Raw genomic sequence first — 27123 nt, forward strand, 5'->3', positions numbered from 1 at the left:
TGTCACTGACCTACCCTTCTCTTTCTTTTTTTGCAGCTTCTCCTCTTCTAGGCCACTAAATGTTTTAGTTCTCCAGGTGTGTTGTGGACTGCACAGTTGTGTCCCCCTAATTTCCACATGTTGAAAATCTAACCCCTAATAAGGTGCTATTAGGAGGTGGGGCCCTTGGGAGGTGATTAGGTCATGAGGGTGAAACCCATGTTGTCCTTATAAGAAGAGAAAGAAAGCTAGCCCTCTCTCCCTCTGCCATGTAAGGATACAACAAGAAGACCACCATCTGTAATCGAGGAAGGGGATCTTCACCAGACCCTGAACACGCTAGTGCCCTAATCTTTGACTTAGAGCCTCAACAACTATGACAAATAACTGTTGTTTAAGCCACCCAGTCTATGGTAGTTTGTTATAGCAGCCCATGATCAGATAAGGACCTAATTCTTGGCTTTCTTATCTGTCTACAATCATCTAATCACATAGTTTCAAATGCTTGCTTATATTTGAACAAATATGAATATCAAATATTGATATGAATATCGATATGAATATCAAATATTTATTCATAACTTCCAAATTTATATCTCTAGCACAGCCCAGATTTTCTCCCAACCCACCAACCTCAAACATATTTAAATGCTTAGATGAAGTGTCCATTTGAATGTATAATAAACATTCTACTTTACATGGCCAGAACAAAACTTGATTCCTCATCTCTCCCACTGAGCAAATAATTGTATGCTTCACAAACTTTCCCCATCTCAGTAAGAGGCATCATTATCCATTGGTTTGCTAATACACCAAACCTGGGAGTCATCCTTAATTCCTCCCACTTTTACTCTAGCAGTAAGTTCTGTAGGATCTTCTTTCAAAATATAGCTTGAACCCAACTGCCTCTCATCATCTTTATGCTATAATCCTAATCCAGACCACCATCATATCAGGTCTGGATTATTGTATTAGCTTCCTAGGGCAGCCATAACAAGGTACCACAAATTGGGTGGCTTCAACAAGCCAAGAAGTTTATTGACAGAAGTTTATTGTCTTACAGTTCTGGAGGCTAGAAGTCTAAGATCAGGGTATTGGGATGGTTGGTTCCTTCTGAGGGCTGTGAGAGAGAATGCCTCTCGCTTGGATTCTGGTGTTCTGTTGGCAATCTTTGGCATTCCTTGGCCTATAGAAGCCTAATTCTGATCTTTGTCTTCATCTTCACCCTTTGTGTGCATGCCTGTCTCCAAGTTTCCCCTTTTCATGAGGATACCCAGTCATATTGGATTAGGGCTCACCATACTGGCCTCATTTTAAGTTGATTACCTCTGTAAAGACCTTATCTCCAAATAAGATCTTGTTCTGATGTATTGGGGATTAGGATTTCAATATATGAATTTTGCAGGGGGACACAATCAATCCATAACAACTTTTAAAAGTTTCCTATCTGTTTTTTTTTTAGACTACTCTCTTGTTCATTTATTGTCTATTCTACACACAGTGAGATGGTGATCTTTCTAAAATGTAAATCATACCATGTCACCACCTGTTTAAAACTGTACAACAGCTTCTCATTGTAACAAGAATAGATTTCTTATCATAGCCTTTAAATATCTAGTCCTACCTCTTTGCATCTCCCCCTATTCTCTCATCACTCATTGGTCTCCAAACATGTAGCCTTTCTATCCCTGAAATCCCCCAATCTCATTCCTGCCTTAGGACTTTTCTACTTGCTGCTTCTGCAGTATGGAACCCTCCTATGGAGTCACAAAATTGCCTCCTTCCCCTCATTCAAGTCTCAAATTAAGTGTCACTTTGTCAAAGGCCTGCCCTAACCATCCTAGCTAAAATGACCCCCCTCCAATCAGTCATCTCTCTATCACATTATCCTATTTTTTTCCCTCCTAATTACCAGAGATAATCTTATTTGTTTATATATATATTTGGCTAGCCCAGGATGAAAACTCTATGAGGGCATGAACCCTGTCTGTCTTCCTCGCCTCTGTATTTTCATTTCTTTCAGCAAGGAATATAGCAACCAATCAAATATTTGTTAACTGACTAACCAGCCCCTTCTCGGTGTTAGTGATGACATCTGTAGCTCTTTTAGTAGTTAGGACTATAATTTGTCTGGAACTAGAAATGTTAACTCCTCTGCAGAAGGTCAGCGATCTTTTACTGACCCCTCCCATATCTTAGACCAGACATCAACTCAACATTTCAATGTATTAAGCACTTATACGTTTTATCACATGGAAGATGAATCTTTTGGATGTTGCCTGAAGACCATTCTCCTTGAATGGAGATATTAGAAGTAAAGGAAAGTTCAAATAGTTCAGCTTTGTCTTAGTTGACTACTAATATTAAATTATTTGCCCCAGATAGAAATCCTCATCTTGTTCTTCCCACGCATAATTTTGCTGAGAAGCCATTTTAATTTTTCCTGCTTTTTTTCTATTGACTGATTGATTGATTGAAGTATAGGGAATTCCCTGGCAGTCCAGTGGTTACTGGGGGCCCAGGTTCGATCCCTGGTCAGGGAACTAAGATCCTGCAAACCACACAGCATGGCCACACAAAAAAAAAATTTATTGAAGTACAGTTGATTTACAGTGTTGTGTTAGTTTCGGGTATACAGCAAAGTGATTCAGTTATATATATAGATGTAGATTTTCAGATTCTTTTCCATTATAGGTTATTACAAAATAATGAGTTTAGTTCCCTGTGCTATACAGTAGGTCCTTGTTGGTTATCTTTTTATATATAGTAATGTGTATATGTTAATCCCAAACTCCTAAGTTATTCCTTCCCCCCTTTCCCCCTTCATAACCATAAGTTTGTTTTCTATGTCTGTACATCTATTTCTGTTTTGTATATAAGTTCATTTGTATCCTTTTTTTTAGATTCCATATATAAGTGATATCATATATTTGTCTTTCTCTGTCTGACTTTATTTAGTATGATAATCTCTTGGTCCATCCATGTTGCTGCAAATGGCATTATTTCATTCTTTTTTATGGCTGAGTAATATTCCATTGTATATATATATATATATATATATATATATATATATATATATATATATATATATATACCACATCTTCTTTATCCATTCATCTGTCAATGGACATTTAGGTTGCTTCCATGTCTTGGCTATTGTAAATAGTGCTGCAATGAATGTTGGGGTGCATGTATCTTTTCAAATTATGGTTTTCTCTGGATATATGTCCAGGAGTGAAACTACAGGATCATATGGTAGCTCTATTTTTAGTTTCTTAAGGAACCTCCATTTTCCTCTCCGTAATGGCTGTACCAATTTACATTCCCACCAACAGTGTAGGAGGATTCTATGACTAAGACTTTTTGACAATTGCTACAGTTTCTTGCCACTGTTCTGTGATAAACTTTGCAGTTTGAAAGCTCTGAGATTCTTACGTTGTAACATTTACTTTTTGGATGATTCTTCATTTTCTTACTGCAGTCATTTGTGATGGTAAATCAGAATTTGGAACTCAAACTCTCCCATCTCTGTTTAGCTGTACTTGTTTTAAGAGTGTCTGGACACATTGTCCTATCTTTTTCCTGAAACATTCTCAAATCTGATTCTCTAAGCTCTAGGATGTGTATCTGACTATCCCCTTCTCTAGCTTTTTTGGACCCTGGGATAATAGAATTGCTCACTTTCTGTAATTTCATTACTGGCGGCTAGTTCCCCATCATATCTGGGGGATACATTCAGGAAAGAGAAGTTATCTTCCTTCTATCTGCCATCCTATCACTCACCAGTCAGTCTCCACTCATCCTGCATGCTTTCCACTCTGTGGCCAATACCTGATTCTTGTGTTGATACCTGTGGACCCTTCTCTTTGTTTCAGAGAAGTTTAGTATAAAGGTTGTGGTGTAGGGGTTTAAAGGACTGGCTTTCTGGCCTGCTACCATCACTTAGTATCTCTGTGATTTTAGATGAGTCACTAATCTGCTCTGAGTCACTGCTTTATCTTCTCTAAAATGGAGAAAGCATTCCTATTTATACCTCATAATTGGTGAGAAGATGATTGAATTGATATGTAGAAATACTTGGAAACTATAGAGATTTTATACTAAAAGAAGAATCCAGCTCTGATCTCTTTTGCTTGTTAGATACATTTAAAAACTTTAGCCAGTAGTTCAAACTGTGTATACTTTACCTAAAATCCAGAACTTTGGCTTCCCTGAAACAATCAGATTGTCAGTTCACACTGGATATTCCAATACGACAGCCATCAGCAGGAGCTGAGAGGCAGATGGCCCTCGAGATGGGCAAGTCTTGTGGGCTGACACCCACTACTTACTGACTTATACTCGGCCCCTTTATGCATTTACGTTGTGGTCATCCCATTCTAGAATCTATTCACTGCATGTGTTAGAGAGAATTCTTTAAACATACCAAGTGCAGATGCGATATTAAAAGTAAGAGGTTCCTAAGATTTGTAGAACAGAAATGATGCTTTTGTGTGATATTTCTTGACTTAGTGCAGATATGGTAAATTTCAAATTACTTCCAAGTCACCACATGGCTGTGCCATTTCTGGAGTAAGTCTTGTAAAATAGTGATTTCTATCACAGGGGTTAATTATAAATATTAATTTTATTTTCTGAAAAAAGATAAATAGTAAATATAAGTTATTCAAAGTAAAATCAGAAAGGGTAAAAAAAGGGAAATTTTTGTGCTCTTAAGAAAAGATAAAGATAGAAGAAAATCTCTAAACCTGGCCAGCTGAATTAAGTGAAAATGTGGCAAATTTATGTCTAAACTAGAGCTGAGTGTGGCATATTACAAACTGAAACTGGTTATTGTGTCCAGAGACATTGTGCCTTCAATTATGTATAAACTTCCCTGGATGTCATAATGCATCTGAGGTGTATAGGTAGCTGTGTTTTCTCTCTAGAGTGATAATTGAAGAATTAGAAGTTGAAATCATATTATCTCAACATTATCTATAATGTATATTCATCATTAAAACAGGAGTATAAACATGAAGCAAATTAAATAAGAATTTCTGGTAATGAAATACTATGTAGAGCAAGAATGAAAGGAGAAAAAGGTCTCTTAACATCTTCCTCAGCCACTTTTATTTCTACTGGTGGATTTTCACCTGGCTTCACCTTGCCTGCTTCCTCACTCTCAGAGCCTGAGGATCTTTGCACAATCTTCTTTAAGGATGCACCAGTTCTCCTTGCTGTTGCTTTGAAGTCTGACAGCACTGAGAAAAAAATCCCCTTGATGCTGAAGATTTTCACCTGCTATACTTGGCTTTTTATCTTTGTAGTCCAATTTACTCTTCACTAAAATGGCCACATGAACATAGCTTGTTCCTATGTGTTCCTCTACTGGGTACTTTTTACTGAAACTAGATTCATGTGGCCTTCATGTAGCCCTAAGTCTTCTTTCCTCCTTTTGCTTCCACCCAGATGGGGGTGACTCATTCTTTCTAGAACATGCTTAATATACCAATATACCATTTATACACATCTCCCTCACTTCATGTACCCCTTTTGAACAACAGGTTATTGTTTTTCCTGGTTTTTGCCAGACTTGGGAAAAAACATTTAATGAGACTTTATTTCCCCCCTTATAACAAAAAAGAAAACAGAACAATTTCCTTACTGAATATAAAAAAGTATGTGAATTTCCTGTATTTTTTTTTTTGTGCTTTTGGTGGATATTAATGCCATAAGGACAGTAGCTTGTGTCACAACAGGCTACTGAATACAAGTTAATAACATTTTGCAGTTTTATTGATACTTGTTTTAGTGTTAGAATTAGATTAACCCCAATATCGTAATTAAGTCCAAAAAGTTTACACTATTTCATTTTGTTACCAATAATTTGCAGTGTTCAACTGCATACTGTTTGTCATACTGCTTGTGATTTAAGCAGATAGATGAGTATTTTTTTTGAAACCAAAATTTAGTAGCTCTGATTCGAGGCAAGAAGCTATTAAATAGGTAGACATTTGAAATCAATAATTGTTTGATTTCAAATATCTTAAACAATAGAATCTCAAGTGAGTATTGAATTTATCAGATGGTTATGCATTTACTCCTCTAGACTGAAAAATGGAACAGGGAGAGGGAAGGAGGGACGGAAAGAAGGAAGGAAGGGAGGGATGGAGGGAGAGAAGGAAGGAAGGGAGGAAGGAAGGGAGGGAGGGAGGGAAAAAAGGGAGCGAGGGAAAGAAGGGAGGAAGGAAGGAAGGGAGGAAGGAAGGGAGGGAGGGAGGGAAAAAAGGGAGGGAGGGAAAGAAGGAAGGAAGGAAGGGAGGAAGGGAGGGAGGAAGGGAGGAAGGAAGAGAGGGAGGAAGGGAGGGAGGGAGAGAAGGGAGGGAGGGAAAGAAGGAAGGGAGGAAGGGAGGGAAGAAAGACAGAAAGACAAAGTGAGGAAGGAAGGAAGAGAAAGAAAGGCATGTTCTTTGAGTGATGGCTTTATTTAATGAAAAATAGTCTTCTGTAACCTTATCCTGTAATGTTCATGAGACAGCACTTCCTGAATTTTATTATAATTGTTTCTTTATGTGTTCATCTTCACTCAATTCTAAAGTTTGTATAGGCAGGGATCATGTCTTTCTTGCTTATTATTGAAATCCCCAGCTCTATATCTATATCCGTATCTATATCTATAGATATATTTCTATATATATATATTTCTCTACATATAGATGTTATATATATATATTTTTTCAAATAGTGACATCAATTCTTTTTATTGAGGTATATTTGATGTACAATATTATATACGTTTCAAGTGTACGACATAGTGATTCACAATTTTTAAAGGTTATACTCCATTTATAGTTATTATAAAATATTGACTATACAACAAGAACCTACTGTATAGTACAGGGTATTATATTCACTGTCTTGTAATAACCTATAATGGAAAAGAAATCTGATAAAGAATATATATATATATATATATATATATATAATATATATATGAATCACTTTGCTGTACACCTGAATCATTGTAAATCAACTATACTTCAATAAAAAAATTGACTGTATCCCCGTGTTGTACAATATATCCTTGTAGCTTATTTATTTTATACAGTTTGTGTCTCTTAACCCCCACTCCTATCTTGCCCCTCCCCCCCTTACCTCTCCCCTCTGGTAACCACTAGTTTGTTCTCTGTATCTGTGAGTCTGTTTCTTTTCCGTTATATTCACTAGTTTATTTTTTATATTCCACACATAAATGATATCATATAGTATTTGTCTTTCTCTGTCTGACTTATTTCACTTAGCATAATATCCTCCAAGTCCATCCATGTGGCTGTGAGTGACAACATCTCATTCTTTTTTATGGCTGAGTAGTATTCCATCATATATGTATATACACCACATCTTCTTTATCCATTCACTTGCTGATGGACACTTAGGTTGCTTCCATATGACATCAATTTTGATAGACCTAAAATTATTTTTTTTTACAATGGAAAAAGGATAGAATGTGTGGACTGTATAGAGGACTCTTTTAGTAGAATCTAGTCTAAGAACCCAACAATGCTAAAAACAGGTTGAATGTTGGCCTTGCATACTTTTTCCTGACCCTCCTAAAATCTCAGCGTTTTGAATTTTTTCTACGCATGAGAAAATGGTGAAGAACGACGTGCCAAGGAAAAAAAGAGGGTGGGTGGGTTTTTGGCAGAGACTCCCTAGGGAGCTCTTAAAAATACCAATTCCCAGACCCCAGCCCAACTTTCAGTTGATACGGGATGATGCCCAGAAAATCAGTATTTGAAAGCTCCTCAGGTGATTCAGCCTGGGTTGGAAAACAACTGGTCTAGCTGGTCAGATCAGCTTATGTTAGTTGGGCAAGCTTGCAAATGAGGACAGTGATGGCATGGCTGACATGTCACCACAGTGTAAGGGAATATCTACAATAAAAGCTCCGCATTCCAACACTGTGGTCAACTAAATGCCCACACCTTCGGTCCTGGCCCACTATAGAGGAAGAGAAACTGAGAATGGAGGAGGAAGTGGAGGCAATGATGATGAATAGACCTTACTTAGGTGGTTGGAGTTGGCCACTAATAAACGTTTTGAAACATCATCTGTTGAACTATCATTAAACAAGTACATGTTAAGAACCCAATGTATGCCAGGTACTAGGTCCTGGGAATACCAGCCAAGTCCCTGCCTTCCCAGAACTTACAGTCTGGGGGCCAGACACAGAACAGACAAAGAAGTATATCGTCATTGGTATCAATGAGTGCTGTGAGACAAATGATGGGGTAAAGGCTAGACTGGGCAGTCACGGAGGACAGCTTTGAGGTGGTGATGTTTGAGCTGGGACCTGGATAAAGAGAAGGAATAAATGTGGGAGCCACGTGAGAGCTGAGAGAACAGAAAGTGAAGAGTCCTGAGTTGTGGATGTCCTTGGCATGTCCAAAAATAGAAAGTCCCTGGGGTTCGAATGGAGCAGGTCGTGTGGGGCCTCGAAGGCCATGGATAGGAGTCTACAGTTTGTCTTGAGTGTGATTCAAAGTCCTTGGAGAATTATGAGCAGAAAATGAATTTGATCTAATTTTATTTTTAAAAAGATCACTCTGCGACTGTGAGAATGGGTTATAGGGGCGAAGAGTAGAAGAAGGGCCACCATTTGGGAGATGAGAGTAGCTTAGATTAGGACTGTAGTGGTGGCAGAGGGAGAAACAACAAGATTCAGGATATTTTTGAAAGCAGAGTAGTGAAGACTTGCTGATGCAATCAATGTTGGGTGTAAGAGAGATGATTCAACTGCATAACTGGTGGTTATAAATATTAAATAACTGTAGAATGAATTTTGAATGCTTAGAACATTGCCACATACACAGTTAGCACTCATAAATCTTAGCCAGTATCAAACATCCAAGCAAATATGTGAGTGGATAATTGGATGTACAAGTCTGCAGCTCAAGGGAGAGGATGGAGCTGGAGATATATGTTTGGGAGGTACAAGGCTATGGGTGGCATTTAAAGCCATTGGACTAGGTGAAATCTTCTAGGGGGTGAGTGTAGAATGAGAAGACTGAAGGCAGCGGCCTGGGGCACTTCAATATAGACACTGAGAGCAGAGGAGGAGGATCCAGCAGAGAAGACAGAGAGGAAGGGGCCCCAGAGATGGGAGGAAATTCTGGAGCTTGGAGAGTCCTGGAAGTCGAGTGGAAAAGTGTTTTAAGATGGAATTGACTAGACTATTGCTGACAAGTTTTCAAAAACAATGAAGTGTAAGACTGCCCATTAGAAGTTGTGGGTGGCCTTTTTAAGCCCCTAGCTTGAAATTTTCAGAAGCCTTTCCTGAAAACTTGACATTTCTGAAGCCCTGGCTCCTTATTGGAGGGATCTCTTAGCCTCAGCTTTTCATTCTCCTTCATTTTTTTCTCTTGTCTCTTTTCTCTTCATGTCTTTTCGTCATCTTTCCCACTCAATGAAGCAAGTATTAACTACGCTGCCTGCCTTTCAAAGCGAACAAGTGTTATTTTCTAGAATAGCACCATTCAGGAAGCATGGGCTTTGCTTTCCACAACAGTGAAATATTTGCAAATTGCTCAGGGGTTATATAAATGCTTCTTATATGAATACGTGGGAGATGGGCATGGAAAGAGCCATTATTTACATAAATAAATATTTTAAAAATAAAATGTAAATTTTAAAAGATAAATCTGAGCTTAAGATGCCAATAGCTCTTGAATTATTATTTTAGGAGAGAGAATGCTGCCGTTTGGAAAGTGGTGTTTGGCATCAATAATCTAGACCACCCATCAACGTTCATGCAGATGCGCCTCGTGAAAACCATCATCCTGCATCCTCGCTACAGTCGAGCAGTGGTGGACTATGACATCAGCATAGTGGAGCTAAGCGAAGACATCGATGAAACGAGCTACGTCCGGCCCGTCTGCTTACCCAGCCCGGAGCAGTCGTTAGAACCTGATACTTACTGCTATATCACAGGCTGGGGACACATGGGCAACAAAAGTAAGTCAGGATCCTCAGGAGCCTTTCAGCTTGTAACTGGAAAACAATAGGGTACTTCCTGGCCTTTGGCAATCATTTCCCATTTTCACTTACAAAAGTAGAGCCACAGATACTTAGCATTACGTGTCACTCTCCCTTCCATGCAAATCACAGATGTCAATACTTCACCATGCACTTAAACCTGCCAAGCCCAGATACAACCTCAGAAATCCTTCTCCACATCTCAGTCTTTCTCCAGGGAGCCGCTACTGATGTTTTAGAGCTGGCACGCAAGATGAGACCTATCAAGTCATCCTCCCTTGCATTGTTTCCATTGGTGATTTGCACTCACTTCAGGCAAAGTCGCTCGGAGCCTCTGTCTAACAGTTAGGTAGTTCCGCTTCTGCAGTCAAGCTGGACGGTCCCATTTCCAACTCTTTGTTATGATTTGGTCCTATCAACATCGGTAACACAGCCTGTAAGTCTCTCTAGAAGGAAAACTGGTTAGCTATTTGCCTATTCAAATTAATTTAAATAGTTTGGGTTCTTAGATGATTTCAAAAAATAAAACATATAGAAATTAAAAAAATTGTACTGCTGACTCTCAGCCGCCCATAAAGGCCTCTCTCATTCTGCTTGACTTATTAAAGGTTTAGAATAAGAATTTAATCGATGAGATATTTTCTTTAATGGTAGGCACTGACCATGCCAACTATATCAGGTGTAGTACTGCAGCTCTCAGGGATGATGATATATATCTGTCTCCTGTTATCCGTCTTAGCAACTGCCAATTTGAAGGACGATTGTTTTTCCTGAAATTTAGTCAAGTTTTGAGCTAAGCTGAGTTTCTTTTCTATACGATCAACTGAGAATAAAAAGAAAAAAGTAACTAGACAGTAGTAAGTCAATGACTTCTGAAAAGCTAACATGTAAGAAATATGAAGGCAATATCAGACATATAATGTCACCATGCCTGCTAATCTTGGTTTTTAAAAGCTATAATTAGTTTTGTGATATATGAGAGCAGAATCTATATTGCCTCTACTTGTATTGTTCCCAATATCCACATTAAACTCAGAGTAATCGTGTGACATATGGCACATACCACGTATATAATGTAGTAGGAAGAGCAAGGGTCTGAGTTCATTGAAAAGATCTGATTGACACTGACTACACCACCTTCTAGCTTACTGTAAAATGGAAAAAATAATAGCAACTGTCTAACTCACAGGATTATTGTAAAGATTAAAGAAAATAGGCCCAGAGAATGCTGAGTGCAGGAGCCCGGCCCACTGTGGGTACCCAGTAAACATTAGCGATGGTTTTTTTTGCCATTCTTTCGACAACTTGGGGAACTTCCACTGTCTGCATTGCATTGATTTTTCCAAACGTATTGGAAAACGTATTCTTTCTTCCATTAAGGTACCCTGTACGTGTACACTGCTTCACCATCACTATTTAAAGGAGAACAGTGTGTATGTTTTGTAGAATGGCTGAACAATGAGAGATTCTTGCTGCTGGCTTTGAGAAATACATTGTTATTCTGTGAGAACTTTGGAGCAAGATTGAAATTCACATGTTCTCTCTGCTGACACTAAGGGATGGCTTTTCCCTTTCGACATCTCTCTGATGTATCCTCTAGGATTCAAGGTTCTGACCTCAGATGATGGCTACTGTAGCACATGATGAGACACACTGTTCAAACCAAGGATAGGGCAGCCCTTCCTCTGTTAGTCTGAACAGGCAGTCTGAACTTGAGCAGAGCAGGGCTCACATGTTGAGCTGTCACAGAGCTGGCAGCCTCCCACCTGGAGGAGCGCTCTGGCTTGATGATTTTCCTTTTCACTGTAGTAGCTATTGTTTATGTTGCTACACATAATAAGAGAGGGAAAGCATGAGCCAGGTTACTTTACCAGTCTGTGCCTCAATTTTCTCATTAACAAAATGAAGGGGTTTGATTAAATGATTGCTGTCAGCACTTATAATTATTGGAAAATTCTGATTCCAAATGAGCTTCGTCTTTGAAATGGCATTTTAAGAGCATGGTTTTCTTGGTATAAAGATGTTATCATTTCATATTTGGCTAGCCTCATTTTTGAGTCATTTTACCCTCATATATTTTATTTCTTCTTCTTTTTAAAAAAAATCCAGTGCCTTTTAAGCTGCAAGAGGGAGAAGTCCGCATTATTTCTCTGGAGCAGTGTCAGTCCTACTTTGACACGAAGACCATCACCACCCGGATGATCTGTGCCGGCTATGAGTCTGGCACAGTTGACTCGTGCATGGTAAGTTGCTTTCTGGTTACCAAGGACATTCAGTTCAGCAGTAGGTTCAATGGGTCCATAGAAGCCCATTAGTATTCATGTGTGGCCCTTTGGGAACATTTTTTGAAAATAATTTATTACCAAATGTTTTAATTATTCACAGGGTGTTTTCCTTTATTCAGGACCCAAGCAACCCCCTGAGTAACCTCCTTGCCCCCCACTCAGGTTGCCTTCTGCTTTCTCACCTCTTGCATGGGGTCAGCACCCTGGGTCAGCAACAGGAGGAGAAGCAATTGTTCTGGTCCATCTCCTTGGACCATTTTAGTGGCCAGGACAAGCAAGTTTCTGAGAGCAGCTAGTGGTAACCAGAGCTCCAACCAGGTTGCCTCAGGAAGCAGGGGACAGACACCAAGGGCATATTCAACCATCGGGGTGATGGCACTGAAGCCCATACAACACCCCAATCTCCAGGGTGTGTGACAGACCCACCTCCGTCTCAGGAGTTGATCACACTGGCATTGTCTGGGCCTGCACGTGATTGGCAGCATGTCTTCAAATATCACTGAACACGACCTTTAGACTCAGGATTTCTGGTCACAGCAGTTCCTAGAGTATGCTAACTTAGCAATGCAGGGAAGCATTTTTTTTTTTTGGAATTTTTGAATTTTATTTTATTTATTTTTTTATACAGCAGGTTCTTATTAGTCATCCATTTTATACACATCAGTGTATACATGTCACTCCCAATCTCCCAATTCATCCCACCACCACTCCCACCCCCCTGCAGGGAAGCATTTTTACTTAATAAACACTCATTGCATCTTATACTGGACTGGCTCCCAGGGGAGGATGAAAAAGGGAGAGCACTTAAAGAAGCTTGTAACAGAGTGGGGAAGGCAGTTATTGCACTACAGTGCTATGAAGCACCTTTGTTATTTCACTGCTTTGGAGTAGATCAAATTGCCCCCAAGTTTTAGAATTGAAGAAGAGATGCAACAGTGCGATTGCCCCTGACCCAACATAATAAAATGACATTTTTGATTGTCCATTTCAGAATAGAAATGGCCTGGTGGTGATGTAGACAGTTGTCATGGGAAAGAGGGAGGCAGGCTCCCTTGAAGTGTCACTGAGTCACCTTCCCTTCTGTCCTCTGGCCCCAAGTCATCCAGCTGAGGTGGGCAGTGATAGAGGAACCCCTGCCTTCCATGCAAGAGGCCTAGGTTTGATAGACCAAAGCCAAAAAAAAAGTGACTAGGAGGCAGCGTGGTGTCAGGGCTAGGACACGTGATTTGCAACCTGAAAGGTCTGGGTTGGCTCCCATCTCTGGCAGTGAGAACAATGTGGCCTGAAGAAGTTATTTAACCTCTCTAGAATATTTTCTCCCAAGTAAGATGGGGCTGATTCTGTCTGATTTGCAGCGTATTTTTAGGATTAACTGGGTTAATGTCCCAATATTTTAACATATCTGTATATGACGTCTGGCATATGCCCTCAATGAATATCAACAATGTGAATGTTAACATCTACCAGTTAGTGCTTACTGTGTTCCAGGATCTCTTCTAAATACTTTCTAATAACTCACTTAATTCTCACAGTCATCTCTTGTGGCAGTATCTGTGTTTTTCCTATTTTACAGATCAAGAAAACAAGGGACCAGAGAGGTTAAGTAATTTACCCCATATCACCCAGCATTAAGGTGGTAGAATGAAGATATGAATGTAGGCAGCCTGGCTTCAGAATTCAAGTGCTTGGTCACTACACTATCCTAAATGTGAATACATTTCTCCCTGTTGCCAGCATGATCTGGAGGTCTACCAAAAACTAGTTCCTCTTCATCTCTTGGTAACTGCTAAAGGGAGGGGATAGAAGGTGATTCTTTGAAAGAGAAATGAAGGTCCAACACAGCCACAGGCATAGGCATGTTCATATCGTAATGTCTAATAGGAAACAGGTCCTGCCAACTTCTTTAGTGGTGGGAATTCTGCACTGTTGATATCTTAAATGCATACCAGATGCTCTCTAACACAACTCCAGGTAGAAACAAAAGCTACTTTTTACCAAGTCTGGAGCAAGATTATGCACCAGAACCTCTCATTACCTTCCTTAATTGCATCAACAGGTCACATTGGAAGCCATGGGTCCTTTGTTAAGGTCTAGAAATCAGGGAACTCAGTATTGAAACCAAACATAAACTTTGGCCTAAAGCCCAATATTATGAAGAGGAAAAGAGGACCAAAAACCAGACAAATTGTACCTTTAGCTGTATCCCCCTTTTGTTTTGAATTGATGCTTCTTCACCTCTTGTTTTCCAACTAACAAATGTCCACCTGCCTCATTAAGCCTAGCTCAAAACCCACTCTTATGGGGACCCTGTGTTCCCCTCAGGCTGGAAGTAATCACTTATTCCTTTGAAGACTCCTTTATTTATAGCCCTTAGATTTTGCTTTCATGTAAAGTTTTTCTCATTACCCAAGTGGACTTTTGGCCCCTTAGGGACAAAAGTAGCTCTTTACTTGTGTAGACTGTAGCACAGAATCTTGCAAAAATTAGATGCTAGATAATTATGTGGCTAAGTTTCTGATCTGAAGTGTAGAGATGCTGACCTGTAAATATCCCATTTTAATCACTCTCTGGCATAATAAGTAGCTCAGCCTAAATAAGTCAGTATCTTAGTATTTCTTTTATATAAGAGGAGATGAAAAAATTGTGGAATATGTCTAATAAAATTGTTTCCAGTAAATTTCGCTTAAAAATCAATTAGGCTTTCAGACAGAACAGCTTAGCCTCTTGCAAAATCTATGCTTATTAGTTAGGTTTACGGCATTGGTAAGTTATGAATGCAATGTTCACCACTTCTAGGAAGTGGCATGATATATTCAAAGTCCTGAAAGGGAAAAACCTTCAACCTAGGATACTCTACCCAGCAAGATTATCATTTAGAATAGAATGAGAGATAAAGAATTTCTCAGACAAGAAAAAACTAAAAGAATAGAGCAACACTAAACCTACCCTAAAAGAAATATGGGAGGGTCTTCTCTAAATATTGAAGAAGAAGGGTCTTCTTCTTTCTCTAGAAAAGAAGCAAGAATCTATTGGAAAGGAAAAATCACAGTAGTAGAAGCAAATATGTAAAAGGATTGAAGATCACTTAAATAGGCCAGTACATAGATTAAAAAGCAAAAAAAAAATTTTTTTATAAAAGCAATTATAACTACAATTAACAGCAAAAGAATAAGTATGAAGATGTAAAATAGAACATCAAAAATCACAAAATGTGGGAGAGTGGAGTATAAAAATGTAGATCTTTTAGAATGTGTTTGAACTTGTATGACTAGCAGTTTAAAGATATAATAATGGGTCAACATACTTGAAATCCATAGTAATCACAAATCAAAACACCCAGTAGGTTCACAAAAACCAGAAAGAAAGGAACTCAAGCATACTACAAAAGAAAATAATCAAACCACAAAAGGAAAAACAAAAGAAGAAATGAACAAGGAAGAACTATAAAAACAACTGGAAAACAAGGTTTAAAATGGCAATAAGTACATACCTATCAATAATTATTTGTTTTAATTTTTATTTTATATTGGTGTATAGTTGATTTACCATGTTGTGTTAGTTTCAGGTATACAGCAAAGTGGTTCAGTTATACATATTCATATATCCATTCTTTTTCAGATTCTTTTCCCATATAGGTTATTACAGAATATTGAGTCAAGTTCCCTGTGCTATACAGTAGGTCCTTGTTGATGATCTGTTTTATATATAGTAGTGTGTATATGTTAATCCTAACCTCCTAATTTATCCAACCCCCCCCCCCCCGACCTTTCCTGTTTGGTAACCATAAGTTTGTTTTCTAAGTCTATGGGTCTATTTCTGTTTTGTAAATAAGTTCATTTGTATCATCTTTTTAGATTCCAAATATAGGTGATATCATATGATATTTGTCTTTCTCTGACTTACTTCACTTAGTATGATAATCTCCTGGTCCATCCATGTTGCTGCAAATGACATTATTTCATTCTTTTTAATGGCTGAGTAATATTCCACTATATATATGTAGCACATCTTCTTTATCCATTCCTCTGTTGATGGGCATTTAGGTTGCTTCCATGTCTTGGCTATTGTAAATAGTGCAGCAATGAACATTGGGGTGCATGTATCTTTTCAAATTATGGTTTTCTCTGGACATTTGCCCAGAAATGGGATTGCTGGATCATATGGTAGCTCTATTTTCAGTTTTTCAAGGAACCTCCATACTGTTCTCCATAGTGGTTGTACCAATTTATCTTCCCACCAACAGTGTAAGAGGGTTCCCTTTCCTCCACACCCTCTCCAGCATTTATTGTTTATAGACTTTTTGATGATGGCCATTCTGGCCAGTGTGTAGTGATACCTCATTGTAGTTTTGATTGGCATTTCTCTAATAATTAGTAATAATGAGCATCTTTTCATGTGCTTTTTGGCCATCTGTATGTATTCTTTGGAGAAATGTCTATTTAGATCTTCTGCCCATTTTTTGATTGGGGTGTTTGTTTTTTTGACATTGAGCCACATGAGCTGTTTGTATATTTTGGAGAATAATCCTTGTTGGTCGCATCATTTGCAAATATTTTTACCGATTTTGTAGGTTGTCTTTTTGTTTTGTTGATGGTTTCCTTTGCTGTGCAAAAGCTTTTAAGTTTAATTAGGTCTCATTTGTTTATTTTTGTTTTTATATGCATTACTCTAGGAGGTAGATCCAAAAACATATTGCTGCGGTTTATGTCAGAGAGTGTTCTGCCTATGTTTTCCTCTAAGAGTTTTATAGTATCTGGTCTTACATTTAGATCTTTAATCCATTTTGAGTTTGTTTTTGTGTGTGGTGTTAGAGAATATTCTAATTTCATTCTTTTACATGTAGCTGTCCAGTCTTCCCAGCACCACTTATTGAAGAGGCTGTCTTTTCTCCACTGTATACTCTTGCTTCCTTTGTCATATACTGACCACAGGTGCGTGGGTTTATTTCTGGGCTTTCTATACTGTTCCATTGATCTATAAGTCTGTCGTCGTGCCACTACCATACTGTTTTAATTACTGTCGCTTTATAGTATATTCTGAAGTGAGGGAGCCTAATTCCTCCAGCTCTGTTTTTCTTTCTCAAGATTGCTTTGGCTATATGGGGCCTTTTATGTTTCCATACAAATTTTAAGATTTTTTGTTCTAATTCTGTGAAAAATGCCATTGGTAATTTGATAGGGATTGCACGGAATCTATAAATTGCCTTGGGTAGTCTAGTCATTTTGACAGCATTGATTCTTCCAAGCCAAGAACATGGTGTATCTTTCCATCTGTTTGTGTCATCTTCGATTTCTTTCATCATCGTCTTATAATTTTCTGAATAGAGGTCTTTGGTCTCCTTAGGTAAGTTTATTCCTAGGTATTTTATTCTTTTTGATGCAAAGGGAAATGGGATTTTTCCATAATTTCTCTTTCTGATCTTTTGTTGATAGTGTATAGAAGTTCAACAGATTTCTGTGTATTAATTTTGTATCCTGAAACTTTACCAAATTCATTGATGAACTCTAGTGGTTTTCTGGTAGCATCTTTAGAATTTTCTATGTATAGTTATTATGGCATCTGCAAACAGTGATGGTATTCCTTTTTCTTTTCCAATATGGATTCCTTTTATTTCCTTTTCTTCTCTGATTGCCATTGCTAGGATTTCCAAAACTATGTTGAGTAAACATGGCAAGTGTAGACATCCTTGTCTTGTTCCTGATCTTAGAGGACATACTTTCAGCATCTCACTGATGAGTATGATGTTAGCTGTGGGCTTGTCATATATAGCCTTTATTAAGTTGAGTTATGGTCCCTCTCTGCCCACTTTCTGGAGAGCTTTTTTTTAATCATAAATGGGTGTTGAATTTTGTCAAAAGATTTTTCTGCACATATTGAGATGATCATATGGTTTTTATTCTTCAATTTGTTATTGTGGTGTATCACATGGATTGATTTGTGGATATTGAGAAATACTTGCATTCCTGGGATAATTCCCACTTGATCACAGTGTATGATCCTTTTAATGTATTGTTGGATTTGGTCTGCTAGTATTCTGGTTGAGTATTTTAGGGTCTATGTTCAGTGATATTGGCCTGTAATTTCCTTTTATTTTTGTGGTATCTTTGTCTGGTTTTGGTGTCAGGGTGATGGTGGCCTCATAGAATGAATTTGGGAGTGTTCTTTCCTCTGCAGTTTTTTGGAATAGTTTCAGAAGGATAGGTGTTAACTCTTCTCTAAACGTTTGATAGAAATTGCCTGTGAAGCCATCTGGTCCTGGGCTTTTGTTTGTTGGGAGTTTTTTCATCACAGTTTCAATATCAGTACTTGTGATTGGTCTATTCATATTTTCTATTTCTTCCTGGTTCAGTCTTGGAGGATTGTACCTAAGAATTTGTCTATTTCTTCTAGGCTGTCTATTTTATTGGCATATAGTTGCTTGTAGTAGTCTCTTAGGATGCTTTGTATTTCTGTGGTGTCTGTTGTAACTTCTTTTTCATTTCTAATTTTGATTTAAGCTCCTTACCTTTTTTTTCTTGATGAGTCTATCTAAATATTTATCAATTTTATCTTTTTGAAGAACCAGCTTTTAGTTTCATTGATCTTTTCTGTTGTTTTCTTCATCTCTATTTCATTTATTTCTGTTCTAATCTTTATGATTTCTTTCCTTTTACTAACTTTGGGTTGTGTTTGTTTTCTCTTTCTCTAGTTGCTTTAGGTGTAAGGTTAGGTTGCTTATTTGAAATTTTTCTTGTTTCCTGAGGTAAGATTGTATTGCTATTAACTTCCCTCTTAGAACTTATTATTCTGCATCCCGAAGGTTTTGGATCATTGTGTTTTCATTTTCATTTGTCTCTAGGTATTTTTTTATTTCCTCTTTGATTCCTTCGGTGGTCCATTGGTTGGTTGTTTACTAACATATTGTTTAGCCTCCACGTGTTTGTGTTTTTTACAGTTTTTTTTTCTTGTAGTTGATATCTAATCTCATAGTGTTGTGGTCAAAAAAGATGCTTGATATAATTTCAATTTTCTTAAATTTACCTACGTTTGCTTTGTGGCCCAGCATGTGATCTATCCTGGAGAATGTTCCATGTGCACTTGAGAAGAAAGTGTATTTAGCTGCTTTAGGATGGAATGCTCTTTAAATATCAATTAAGTCCACCTGGTCTAATGTGTCATTTAAGGCCTGTGTTTCCTTATGGATTTTTGTCTGGATGATCTGTCCATTGATGTAAGGGGGGGTGTTAAAGTCCCCACTATTATTGTGTTACTGTTGATTTCTCCTTTTACAGCTGTTAGCAGTTGCCTTATGTATTGAGGTGCTCCTATGTTGGGTGCATATATAATTGTTGTATCTTCTTCTTGGATTGATCCCTTGATCATTCTGTACTGTCCTTTTCTGTCTCTTGTAACAGTCTTTCTTTAAAGTCTATTTTGTCTCATACGAGTATTGCTACTCCAGCTTTCTTTTGATTTCCATTTGCATGGAATAGCTTTTTCCATCCCCTCACTTTCATTCTGTATCTATCCCTATATCTGAAGTGGGTCTCTTGTCAACAGCATATATTCAGGTCTTATTTTTGTATACATTCAGCCAGTCTGTGTCTTTTGGTTGGAGCATTTAATCCATTTACATTTAAGGTAATTATCGATATGTGTATTCTTATTGCTATTTTCTTAATTGTTTATGATTTGTTTCTGTAGGTCTTTTTTTCTTCCCTTCCTCTTTTGTTCTCTTGTGATTTGATGACTATCTTTCGAGTTGTATTTGGATTGCTTTTTCTTTTTTGTGTGTTTATCTATTGTAGATTTTTGGTTTGTGGTTACCATGAGGTTTTTAAAAAATTTTTTATTTTATATTGGAGTATAGTTGATTTACAATGTTAGTTTCAGGTGTAGGGCAAAGTGATTCAGTCATACATATATCTAATCTTTTTCAAATTCTTTTCCCATTTAGGTCATTACAGAATATTGAGTAGAGTTCCTTGTGCTATACAGCAGGTTCTCATTAGTTATCTATTTTAAATATAGTAGTGTGCGTATGTCAATCCCAAACTTCCAATTTATCCCTTCCCCCCAACATTTCCCCTTTAGTAACCAAAAGTTTCTTTTCTTAGTTGGTGAGTCTATTTCTGTTTTGTAAATAAGTTCATTTGTATCATTTTTCTACGATTCCACATATAAGTGATGTCATATGATATTTGTCTTTCTCTGACTTACTTCACTTAGTATGATAATCTCAGGGTCCATCCATGTTGCTGCCAATGGCATTATTTCATTCTTTTTAATGGCTGAGTAATATTCTATTGTATAGATATACCACATCTACTTTATGCATTCATCTGTTGATGGACATGTAGGTTGCTTCCATGTCTTGACTATTGTAAACATTGCTGCCATGAACATTGTGCTGAATGTATCCTTTTGAATCAACCATGAGATTTTGATATAGCAGTCTATATGTATAAAAGATTGATTTAAGTTGCTGGTTTCTTAATTTCATATGCATTTCCAATATCCTACATTTGTAGTCTCCTCATGATTACTGGTTTTGATATCATACCTGCAGGGAGCTGATTTCCTACCTTTGCCTTTACTGGTGAGCTTTCCCATTCATAATTTTCTTGTTTCTAATTGTGGCCTTTTCTTTTCTGCCTAGAGAAGTTCCTTTAGCAGTTTGTTGGCATTTTGTTGTAAAGCTGGTTTGGTGGTGCTGAATTCTCTTAGCTTTTGCTTGTCTGTAAAGGTTTTGATTACTCCATCGAATCTGAACAAGAGCCTTGCTGGGTAGAGTATTCTTGGTTGTCAGTTTTTCCCTGTCATCACTTGAAATATATCATGCCAATCCCTTCTGGCCTGCAGTTTCTGCTGAAAAAGCAGCTGATAACTATATGAAGATTTCCTTGTATGTTACTTGTTGCTTTTCCCTTGTTGCTTTTAATATTTTCTCTGTCTTTAGTTTTTGAAAATTTGATATGTGTCTTGGCATATTCCTCCTTGGGTTTATCCTGTGTGGGCCTCTGTGCTTCCTGGACTGCAGTCCATGTTTCCCTTCCCATGTTAGGGAAGTTTTTGGCTATTATCTCTTCAAATATTTTCTCAGGCCCTTTCTCTCTCTCTTCTGGGACCCCTATGATGCAGAAGTTGGTGCATTTAATGTTGTCTCAGAGGTCTCTTAGACTGTCCTCATTTCATTTTTTTTCTTTATTCTGCTCTGCAGCAATGATTTCCACCAATCTGTCTTCCAGCTCACTTATTTGTTCTTCTGCCTCATTTATTCTGCTATTGATTCCTTCTAGTGTATTTTTCATTTCAGTTTTTGTATTGTTCATCTGTTTGTTCTTTAAATCTCCTAGCTCTTCATTAATCATTTCTTGTATCTTCTCAGGCTGTGCCTCCATTATTTTTCCAAGATCTTGGATCACCTTTACTATCATTTCTCTGAATACTTTTTCAGGCAGATAGATTGTCTATCTATCTCCACTTCACTTACTTACTTGTTCTTTTGGGGTTTTACTATCTTGTTCCTTTGTCTGGAACATATTTCTCTGCCATCTCATCTTGTCTAACTTTCTGTGTTTGTGGCCATCATTTCTCAGGCTGCAGGTTTGTAGTTCCTCTTGCTTCTGGTGTCTGCCCACTGGTGGGTGAGGTTGGTCCAGGGGCTTGTGCAGGCGTCCTGGTGGGAGGGCCTGGTGCCTGCGCACTGGTGGATGGAGCTGGTTCTTGTCCCTCTGGTGGGCAGGGCTGTTTCAAGAGGTGTGTTTAGAGGCAGCTGTGCATTCAGGATGACTTTAGGCAGCCTGTAAGTGGGGCTGTGTTGGTTGTTTGGCCTGAGGGTTCCCAACACTGGACCTTGCAGGCTGTTGAGGGAGGCAGGTTTCAGTGCCAAAATGTTGACCTCCAGGAGAGCTCATGCCAATGAGTACTCCCTGGGGCCTCTGCCACCAGTGTCCTTGCCCCCAGTGAACCACAGCTGACCCCCACCTCCCCAGGAGACCCTCCAAGATACACAGGTAGGTCTGGCCCAGGCTCTTACGGAGTCACTTCTTTTCCCTGGATCCCAGTGCATATGAAACCTTGTGTGTGCCCTCCAAGAGTGGAGTCTCTTTCCCCCCAGTCCTGTGGAGCTCTTGCGCTTAGAAGGCCTTCTCATGCACTGCTGGCCTTCAAAGCCAAATGCTCTGGGCTCTCCTCCTCCTGATGCCAGATCCCCAGGCTGGGGAGCCTGACGTGGGGCTCAGAACTCTCACTCCTGTGGGAGAACCTCTGTGATATAATTATTTTCCAGTTTTTGGGTCACCCACCCAGTGCGTATGGGATTTGATTTTATTGCAAATACGCCCCTCCTACCATCTTGTTGTGGCTTCTTTGTCTTTGGATGTAGAATATCTTCTTTGCTAGGTTCCAGTCTTTTCTGTCGATGGTTGTTCAGTGGTTGTGATTTTGGTGTTTTTGTGAGAGGAGGTGAGCTCAATTTCTTCTACTCTGCCATCTTGTTTTCTTCTACTCTGCCATCTTGTCTCCTCCCATGTCAATTATTACCTTAAATATCAATGGAGTAAATGATCCAATCAAAAGAGTGACAGACTGAATAAAAAACATGAAGCTACAATATGCTGCCTAAAAATGTCTCACTTTAGGGTGAAAGACAAACACAGACCGAAAGTGAGGGGATGGAAAAAATATTTCATGAAAATGGAAACAATAAGAAAGCAGGGGTAGAAATACTCATATCAGACAAAATAGACTTTAAAACAAAGGCCATAAAGAAAGACAAAGAAGTGTATCATATGATAAAGGGATCAATACTAAAAGAGACTATTATACTGATTAACGTATATGCACCCAATATAGGAGCACCTAAATATGTAAAAGAAATACTAATAGACATAAAGGGAGAAATTGACTGGAATACAATAATAGTAGGAGATTTTAACACCCCAGTGACATCAATGGACAGATCATCCAGACAGAAAATCAGTAAGGCAACAGAGGTCCTAAATGACACAACAGACCAGTTGTACTTGTTTTGAAGCACACATAGAACATTCTCTAGGATAGACCACAAACTAGGTCACAAAACAAGCCTCAACAAATTTAGAAATCATTTCAAGCATTTTTCCTAACCACAATGGTATGAAACTACCACAGAAAGAAAAACAGGAAGAGAGTGAACACATGGAGACTAAACAACATGCCACTAAAAACACCAATGGATCAATGATGAAATCAAATAAGAAATCGGAAAATGAGAGAACAAAACCTTACAAAATCTATGGGATGCAGCAAAAGCAGTTCTAATAGGGAAGTTCATAGAAATAAGGCCTTCCTCAAGAGATAAGAAAAATCTCAAACAACCTAACCTACTAGCTAAATGAACTAGAAAAATAAGAACAAAAAAAAAAACAGGGCTTCCCTGGTGGCGCAGTGGTTGAGAATCTGCCTGCCAATGCAGGGGACACGGGTTCGAGCCCTGGTCTGGGAAGATCCCACATGCCGCAGAGCAACTAGGCCCATGAGCCACAATTACTGAGCCTGCGCGTCTGGAGCCTGTGCTCCGCAACAAGAGAGGCCACAATAGTGAGAGGCCCGCGCACCGTGATGAAGAGTGGCCCCCACTTGCCGCAACTAGAGAAAGCCCTCGCACAGAAACGAAGACCCAACACAGCCATAAATAAATAAATAAAAATTAAAAAAAAAAAAAAACAGGCAGCAGAAGGAAGGAAATAATAAAGATTACAGAGGAAATAAATAAAATAATAGATATTAAAAAAACAATAGAAAAGATCAATAAAATCAAGACCAGGTTTTTTGAAAAGATAAACAAAAATCAACAAACTTCTAGCCAAGCCCACCAAGAAGAAAACAGAGGATCCAAATAAAATAAGAAATGAAAGAGGAGAAATAACAACTAATACCACAGAAATACAAAAAAAATAAGAAAATACTATGAAAAGTTATATGCCAACAAATTGGACAATCTAAAAGAAATGGACAAGTTTCTAGACACACACAGCCCACCAAAACGGAATCAAGGAGAGGAACCAAGATGGCGGAGTAGAAGGACGTGCTCTCACTCCCTCTTGCGAGAACACCAGAATCACAACTGGCTGCTGGACAATCATCAACAAGAAGACAGTGGAACTCACCAAAAAAAGATACCCCACATCCAAAGACAAAAGAGAAGCCACAATGAGACGGTAGGAGGGGCGCAATCAGAGTAAAATCAAATCCCATAACTGGTGGGTGGGTGACTCACAGACTGGCAAACACTTATACCACAGAAGTCCACCCACTGGAGTGAAGGTTCTGAGCCCCATGTCAGGCTTCCCAACCTGGGGTTCCGGCAATGGGAGGAGGAATTCATAGAGAATCAGACTTTGAAGCCTAGTGTGAATTGATTGCAGGACTTCGACAGGACTGGGGGGAAGAGAGACCCCACTCTTGGAGGGCGCACACAAAATAGTGTGCGCATCGGGACCCAAGGGAAGGAGCAGTGACCCCAGGGGAGACTGAACCAGACCTACCTGCTAGTGTTAGAAGGTCTCCTGCAGAGGCGGGAGGTGGCTCTGTTTCCCCATGGGGACATGGACACTGGCAGCAGAAGTTCTGGGAAGTACTCCTTGGCGTGAGCCCTCCCAGAGTCTGTCATTAGCCCCACCAAAGAGCCCAGGTAGGCTCCAGTGTTGGGTTGCCTCAGGCAAAACAACCAACAGGGAGGGAACCCAGCCCCACCTATCAACAGTCAAGCAGATTAAAGTTTTACTGAGCTCTGACCACCACAGCAACAGCCAGCTCTACCCACCACCAGAGCCTCCCATCAAGCCTCTTAGATAGCCTCAACCACCAGACGGCAGCCAGCAGAAGCAAGAAAAACTATAATCCTGCAGCCTGTGGAACAAAAACCACATTCACAGAAAGACAAGATGAAAAGGCAGAGGGCTATGTACCAGATGAAGGAAAAAGATAAAACCCCAGAAAAACAACTAAATGAAGTGGAGATAGGCAACCTTCCAGAAAAAGAATTCAGAATAATGATAGTGAAGATGATCCAGGACCTCGGAATAAGAATGGAGGCAAAGATCGAGAAGATGTAAGAAATGTTTAACAAAGACCTAGAAGAATTAAAGAACAAACAAACAGAGATGAACAATACAATAACTGAAATGAAAACTACACTAGAAGGAATCAATAGCAGAATAACTGAGGCAGAACAACGGATAAGGGACCTGGAAGACAGAATGGTGGAATTCACTGCTGCGGAACAGAATAAAGAAAAAAGAATGAGAAGAAATGAAGACAGCCTAAGAGACCTCTGGGACAACATTAAACACAACAACATTCGCATTATAGGGGTCCAAAAAGGAGAATACCGAGAGAAAGGACCAGAGAAAATATTTGAAGAGATTATAGTCGAAAAATTCCCTAACATGGGAAAGGAAATAGCCACTCAAGTCCAGGAAGCACAGAGAGTCCCATACAGGATAAACCCAAGGAGAAACACACTGAGACAAATAGTAATCAAATTGACAAAAATTAAAGACAAAGAAAAATTATTGAAAGCAGCAAGGGAAAAATGACAACATACAAGGGAACTCCCATAAGGTTAACAGCTGATTTCTCAGCAGAAAGTCTACAAGCCAGAAGGAAGTGGCATGATATACTTAAAGTGATGAAAGGGAAGAACCTACAACCAAGATTACTCTACCCAGCAAGGATCTCATTAAGATTTGATGGAGAAATGAAAAGCTTTACAGACAAGCAAAAGCTAAGAGAATTCAGCACCACCAAACCAGCTCTACAACAAATGCTAAAGGAACTTCTCTAAGTGGGAAACACAAGAGAAGAAAAGGACCTCCAAAAACAAACCCAAAACAATTAAGAAAATGGTCATAGGAAAATACATATCAATAATTACCTTAAACGTGAATGGATTAAATGCTCCAACCAAGAGACACAGACTTGCTGAATGGATACAAAAACAGCACCCATATATATGCTGTCTACAAGAGACCCACTTCAGACCTAGGGACACATACAGACTGAAAGTGAGGGGATGGAAAAAGATATTCCATGCAAATGGAAATCAAAAGAAAGCTGGAGTAGCAATACTCATATCAGATAAAATAGACCTTAAAATAAAGAATGTTACAAGAGACAAGGAAGGACACTACATAATGATCAAGGGATCAATCCAAGAAGAAGATATAACAATTATAAATATATATGCACCCAACATAGGAGCACCTCAATACATAAGGCAACTGCTAACAGCTATAAAAGGAAATCGACAGTAACACAATAATAGTGGGGGACTTTAACACCTCACTTACACCAATGGACAGATCATCCAAAATGAAAATAAATAAGGAAACAGAAGCTTTAAATGACACAATAGACCAGATAGATTTAATTGATATTTATAGGACATTCCTTCCAAAAACAGCAGATTACACGTTCTTCTCAAGTGCACACAGAACATTCTCTAGGAGAGATCACATCTTGGGTCACAAATCAAGCCTCAGTAAATTTAAGAAAATTGAAATCATACCAAGCATCTTTTCTGACCACAAGCCTATGAGATTAGAAATGAATTACAGGGAAAAAGATGTAAAAAACACAAACACATGGAGGCTAAACAATACTTTACTAAATAACCAAGAGATCACTGAAGAAATCAAAGAGGAAATCAGAAAATACCTAGAGACAAATGACAATGAAAACATGATGATCCAAAACCTATGGGATGCAGCAAAAGAGCTCTAGGAGGGAAGTTTATAGCTATACAAGCCTACCTCAAGAAACAAGAAAAATCTCAAGTAAACAATCTAACCTTACACCTAAAGGAACTAGAGAAAGA

At 38.7% G+C, this 27123-nt stretch overlaps 2 protein-coding genes across 2 annotated transcripts in view; one reads left to right on the forward strand and one right to left on the reverse strand.

The window, feature by feature from the left end:
* CORIN (corin, serine peptidase) overlaps window positions 1-27123 on the forward strand; it is a 270732-nt gene that overhangs the window by 233965 nt on the left and 9644 nt on the right. The window contains 2 exon segments of the mRNA XM_082390479.1: window positions 9704-9975; window positions 12106-12239. Coding sequence (XP_082246605.1) covers window positions 9704-9975; window positions 12106-12239 — 406 coding nt within the window.
* ATP10D (ATPase phospholipid transporting 10D (putative)) overlaps window positions 1-27123 on the reverse strand; it is a 181807-nt gene that overhangs the window by 9299 nt on the left and 145385 nt on the right. The gene's annotated exons all lie outside the window — the stretch shown is intronic.

Source organism: Balaenoptera borealis, assembly GCF_965194805.1.
Source record: "Balaenoptera borealis genome assembly, chromosome: 4".
Taxonomy (NCBI): Eukaryota; Metazoa; Chordata; class Mammalia; order Artiodactyla; family Balaenopteridae; genus Balaenoptera; species Balaenoptera borealis.